This window comes from Echeneis naucrates, chromosome 1, assembly GCF_900963305.1.
Source record: "Echeneis naucrates chromosome 1, fEcheNa1.1, whole genome shotgun sequence".
NCBI lineage: Eukaryota > Metazoa > Chordata > Actinopteri > Carangiformes > Echeneidae > Echeneis > Echeneis naucrates.
The window spans coordinates 1,733,907-1,739,722 of record NC_042511.1 but is presented as its reverse complement, the minus strand read 5'-3'; the positions used below and the strand labels follow the sequence as shown (position 1 = coordinate 1,739,722).

General features: G+C 38.0%; 1 protein-coding gene across 4 annotated transcripts; it reads right to left on the bottom strand.

The window, feature by feature from the left end:
- Positions 1-237: 237 nt before the first annotated feature.
- Positions 238-4,975, bottom strand: LOC115041385 (B-cell receptor CD22-like). 4 transcript variants are annotated; one of them, XM_029498802.1, is made up of 10 exons: positions 4,818-4,975; positions 3,260-3,625; positions 2,965-3,174; positions 2,461-2,718; positions 1,888-2,148; positions 1,531-1,791; positions 1,319-1,409; positions 1,163-1,240; positions 673-755; positions 256-367 (listed from the first exon to the last, which is right to left on the bottom strand). In XM_029498802.1, the coding sequence occupies exons 1-9, from the start codon at positions 4,891-4,893 to the stop codon at positions 686-688; spliced, it is 1,671 nt and encodes a 556-aa protein (XP_029354662.1). In that variant the 5' UTR covers positions 4,894-4,975; the 3' UTR covers positions 256-367; positions 673-685. The 4 variants fall into 4 exon arrangements, with proteins under 4 accessions (XP_029354670.1, XP_029354662.1, XP_029354677.1 ...); XM_029498817.1 differs by having other exon boundaries at positions 1,163-1,220; XM_029498810.1 differs by having other exon boundaries at positions 238-755; positions 1,163-1,220.
- Positions 4,976-5,816: the final 841 nt, after the last annotated feature.

Below are 5,816 nucleotides of genomic sequence, written 5' to 3'. Positions count from 1 at the left end.
ACTGCTCTAAATGTCAGTGAGTTTTTTTGACCGTTTGGTACAATGCAGCTGGATCCTCCTCTGGTTCCTGATGTCTGTTGAGCAAATAACATGGCAGATGTCAGGAGATTATGGAGACAGTGAAAATAAAACTCATCAGTTCCTTTGTTTTGCCTTTTTAGTGAGGATGATATTCCTGAGATGCTCACCTCGGGGTGGAACTATTGAATTTGACAACACTATACTCAACAGTGTCGTCCTCCTCCTCCTCGGGTCTGCAGGGTCTACTTGGTCCGATGTTGGAATAGATGGGATCTGTTTGGTTCACGTTGAACTTGACACTGGCATAGTGAATTGCATCCTGTTCCTCCGGCTGATTGGTTTCAAGCTGCAAAGACAAATTAATTTTAAAATCTTGAATACGTAACAACGTTGAACTCATTAGCCTAATGTCACTCTGATGTCATTCTGACATTAGGCAAAGCAAGGCACTCCAAAGACCCTTCTATACAGCTGCATTATCCAGCTTCTCCTGGTCTTTTCCAGATTTGTCATCCTACAGTATCCTCTTGGCTTGCTCCTGCCCCAGTGAGAATCCCAGCACCTTCCAGAGCTCCTAATCCTATCCCTGAGGGTCAGCTCATGCACTCTTTGAGGAAAGTTGCATTCACTCGCATTTCTTGTAATTGTTACCCAGAATTTATGATCAATGGCAGGAATTAGATTCATGGTCAATCCCAAATTTCTGATGAGTCCATACTCCCTCTTCCCCTTCCCTAAGAAAAAAAAAACAAAAAACTCATGACAGATTAGAATGTCCTCACTTGAAGCAGGATTTCAGTCCTAACTACCATCTGGTATAAACTGTGCTGCCAGACCTGCTCTTAGGCACCGAGAGCATTTGCTACTTCCAGCATTGCTTCATTGCAAAGAGAAGAATTTTAAAGAGGATTGAGGAGTCCAATGGCCTGTGGGAAGAAGGCGTAGTAGGAGGGCCTTGTAATAGATAGATAAGATAAAATGGAAATGTGCTTCTGCAATCTACCAACACAGTAGAAAGGGGAAATACAGAGTTCGACTAAACCGCTTCTCAATCTAATTATTTTTCAATGCGAATTTTTGCTAAGCTGTGTGAATTGAACTAAGCATCAAGAAAGGTGTTGGATTTTAAATTAAACTGTACCGGGCCACTCTGGTTTGGTCTCTCTTCATGGTCACATGATGGCTTGGTTCTCTGTATTCTGGTTGGAATGAATAAAAACTGGTAATTATTTAAATGTCAAACTTTAAGATAATATTAATTTAACAAACATTGCTTTTATAAAATAAATCTACTCACTTTATCAATTGGAAAATTGAGAGGAGTATAATAGCAAACAAAAGAGCAAGGATTGTTCCGATGGCTACAGATTTCCATGCTTCACGGGAAACTAAGTAGTAAATAAATAAATAAATAATAATAAATAAACATAATAAACAAATAAAAAAATAAACAATAATAATAATTAATTGTGGTATCCATACATTTTACAGTGTATTTAAAAAACATACCCATCAGAGCAGTCTTGTTAAAGAGGGAGCTCCCAGGTCCCCTCGTGTTTTTTGCTACACAGTAGTAATTCCCACTGTGTTCAGGTCTGAGGTCAGTGATGGTGAAGATCTGTCCTGAAGCTTTTGGTGAGTCTTCACCCTCCTTGTACCAGGTGTAATCAGCTGCTGGGTTAGCATCACTGCTACAGCTCAGATTCACTGAATTGCCCTCCACCATCTCAGCAGAGGGACTCACTGACACCAAGATGTTCTTCGGAGGATCTGGTAAGCAATTTCACAACATAAGAGGAGATAATGTCAGTTTTAACATTAGCATGCATGATTTTGGCAGACTTTTGTCCGAATGAATTGACTTACACTGGACATCTATGTGCAGAGATTCAGATTTATTTTGTCCATATTCATTCTGACATTTGCAGTAATAAAACCCTCCATCCTCAGGCCTGATGGAGGGGAAACGATAAACTCCTTCTGCTCCTTGAAACAGTATTTGTTTCTCCTTGTACCAGGTGATATTAGCTGCTGGGTTAGCATCACTGCTACAGGTCAGAGTCACTGAACTGCCCTCCACCATCTCAGCAGAGGGACTCACTGACAGAGAGGGAACCCTTGGAGGATCTGTATGTACAAACATAGTTTTTTATATATATATACATATTACACCTGCTCACCGAACTACAGACACAGGTAGGTACACTTCCATCTTCACATGGTCAACCTTCAAAAACACAGACTATAAAATTGACTGTCGAATCTGAGATCAATGTGTAACATCATCTTGGAGGTATTTTATAAAAAAATTTGGTGGATATTATACAGAGGTCTTTAAGCTGAGTAAATGATCTTGTAATGGTGGAGCTACTGCTTAATAAAAGACAAAGAATGTGATCATTGTAATGATTCTTTCTCAGTCACATACAGTTCACTCACATTTCACGTCAATAAAGATGCTTCCTTTTGTGTTTCCCAGCCCATTCTCCGCTCTACAGAAATATCTTCCAGAGTCTGAGGACTTGATTGGCTGAAACTGGTGTGACATCCCTCTGCTGATTTCTTTAATTTCATCATCCTTGTACAAGGTGTGTTCAGCTGTTGGTGTAGCATTAGTATGACAGTTCAGAGTCACTGAAGTGCCCTCCAATATCTGACCATTATGAGTCACTTCCATAGAGAGCAGCCTTGGAGCATCTGGAGGATACATCAACATAGATATACGTGATTAGAATGCAATCATATCACAGTCTGTTTATGACTGCATAGATAGGATAAATAAAATACATCACTGAATTACATGTTGGTGAGAATAAATGTGCTTTGGTCATAAAATTGAGGTGTAATGTGTCAGATGTTAAAACTGACTTTATTACTTCAGATTTGGTTTAATATTTCCATCAGATTAAATTACAAATGAAAAGAAAGAGGGTTTAAACTCACACACTGGACGAGAAGGATACTGCTCATGGTTTTTTATCGCACATTTATAGATGTCCCCAGAACCAAATGTGGCCTTCTGTGACTGTCCTTCTCCTACAACAGTTTCATTCTTGTACCAGATGTAGAGAACATTATCGCGGATATTACAAGTGCTGTTACAAAACAGCTCCACCTCATTCGGTTCAGTCATTTGTATGTGGATCTGAAGGGCTGTGAGCAGCAACACCAAAGTTATTTTATGCTGTCAACATACACATCATCAGAGACTTGAATGAAAACATTTGAATGACTTTACCTGTAACAGACAACGAGACTCCAGGGACACCGGAATATGCCTTACGTTCATGTGTTGTTTCAAATCTGAATTTGTAAGAACCTGTGTCTGCCTTTACCAGGTCTTTGACTGTCAAGGAGCAGCGTTTGTCAACACAGTGATATGTCACTCGACCTTTATACTCAGGTTCTGCTGACAGATTATGATAATGTTGATCTATGTTTTTCTTAAACCAGATTATATCTGTGACACTGACTGTGACCTTGCGCTCGATCTCTTTGAATGGGTATTTGTAGGTGCAGTTCATTGTCACTGTTGATTTTGCAGGGGCACATATGTGATTAGTTGTGTACTGCACTCCCCAATCTTCGTGGTCACCATGACCTGCTGTAAAACAAAGCAAAGCATAAACACACATTCAGATTTACAACAGAGAACAGACTTGTTTCCACTCATTCATTTTTGAGAAACTATGTTTCCAAGGCTTAAATTAATTTGTATTATGATGACTGGGATAATTATCTTCAATTTGGGTGTTTCAGCTTTGGTCTTCTCATTTAAGACAGGATGCACAATTTTGAAAAAAACTGTGAGTCAGAGTTGGAGTAGCAGACACAAAATAAAAGAACTTGCTTTTCTCATTTGAAGTTGACAAATTTCAATGATGTTATTTCTGCCAGAGTGCTGGAGGTATTGAGGCATGAAACTGTAGTGCAGAACAATTTAGCAAATTTAAAATTAAAGCCATCAAGATTAGATAACAATTTTGACCAATCATGAGTACTTATTAAAAAGATTCATTGATTTATCACCATTTTTTCTGGGTAAGAATTAGCTTCAACACATGAAGATATATGCCTTTTAAAAATGGTCACACATCGTTGCCAGAGCGGAACGTTCCCATTTCAAAACAGGATGGTCTCTCATTACTTAGAAATACTGATATGACATTTTAATTTTACTTTGGCGTAATTATATAGTTCCAATATATTTTGTGATTGATAAAATTCACATTGCAGATTCAGTGACAACACTTTGAGTTTTTAATTGTCTAACTCAACTAAAAGCGGCAGCTATAGGAGACTTATGGCAGCCATGTCTGTGAAATGGCAAATTGAGAGTGTAATCTTCTGGCGATACCTCACACTAAAAAGATATCGATGGACTTCCTTCATCCTGACCATAGACAACAGTTTTGTCTGATGTTTTTTGTGTCACATGCTTATAATTTTTGTGAGACTCACTTCTGCTCAGTTTTATACTCAGAATAAGTGTCTGCACAGTCTTAAAAGAGTCCTCACAATCTGGATTCACTTAGTACTGAATCAATTTAACAAGCCCCATTTAAAAAGAGATGATAGTAAACATTTGACTGTACAATGAGAGTTTTAAGGATTTTCTACTGATGTACACCTTGCACAAATTTACAAGAGAGATCTAAAATTTTGGCCATTTTAAAATGGACACATTAATTTGGTTTGAGAACAAGTATAACACAAATGATAATACATTAGTATGATATACAGGTAAAACCTAAAAGTAGATACATACACATAGTAGAAATGTAGAAGTACATTACCTTGAACAACGAGGCAAGCAGCAAGGAAAACAAATCCTCTCGCTACTGTGGTCAACATTAGACGTGCTCCTCTCATCTCTGTGTGACTTAAACACAATAAAACAAGTCTGCAGTTGATTAAAAAGAAACCAGATGCATCTAAAGCACTTCAAACTGCAGTGAAGAGTAACACTAGAACTAAATGGAAGAAGTTCAGCTCGTAAAAATAGAGATCATTTCCTTCCTCTTTTTCCAAAATTTACATGCAAGATGAGTCAGTACTATGCTAATGTAGTTACTTGCAGGTGGTGCAAACAGTAAATCTCTTTGTGTAATCACGATTTTGACTAACTGTCGACATAACAGCGAAAACCAGCATTTTTAATCTCATCATCAGGAAAATTCAATGTGTCAAAGAAACAGTTCAGGCTCCTTAATACACAATAAAACCATAAACACAGTGGGATAAGTGACATTACAGGGAGTAGATGGGGTGACACACCAGCATGAAGGGCTGTTTCTTCACCACAAATGAGAATTTGATTTACCTTAAACTGCAGCTTGATTCTCGTCATTTATAGCTACTGTAGTGGCTATTTGTCTCAAACTAATAAAGAAAATTAACTAACTAATATCAATTCAAACGGCCACTGAGGCACTAAGTCCATTGTGCAGGGAAAAAATGACATTTGGTGGTGGACAATGGCCTGGTAAAAAAAAACACAGCCCTTCCCTGTGCCTGGCTGACCTTCCTCTTTTTATGAACTCACTTGTGTGACCCAGTTACCTGATACCTTCTAAATAAAAGCAGTAACAAGTAATCAAATAAACAGAAGCTACTTTAAGTCTACACTGGAACTAAACAAAGAAAAAATACGACTAATGCCTAAACAAGATTACAAAAGAATAACAAATACCTCCAGCAGCTACAACTCACAGAGCACAAATGTACTATCTCTGTGCTTAATGATTTTTTTTAACCCAACTTACACAAGCTAAATGCAACCTGTGGTGATATTT

Bases quoted from the DNA above. Each gene is read 5' to 3' on its own strand.
- LOC115041385 (XM_029498802.1), bottom strand. From the start codon at position 4,893: ATGAGAGGAGCACGTCTAATGTTGACCACAGTAGCGAGAGGATTTGTT. The intron at 1,410-1,530 runs GTATGTTTTTTA...TTTACTACTTAG, and splicing joins TAACAAGACTGCTCTGATGG to TTTCCCGTGAAGCATGGAAA. The intron at 1,241-1,318 runs GTGAGTAGATTT...AATAATTACCAG, and splicing joins TCAATTTTCCAATTGATAAA to TTTTTATTCATTCCAACCAG.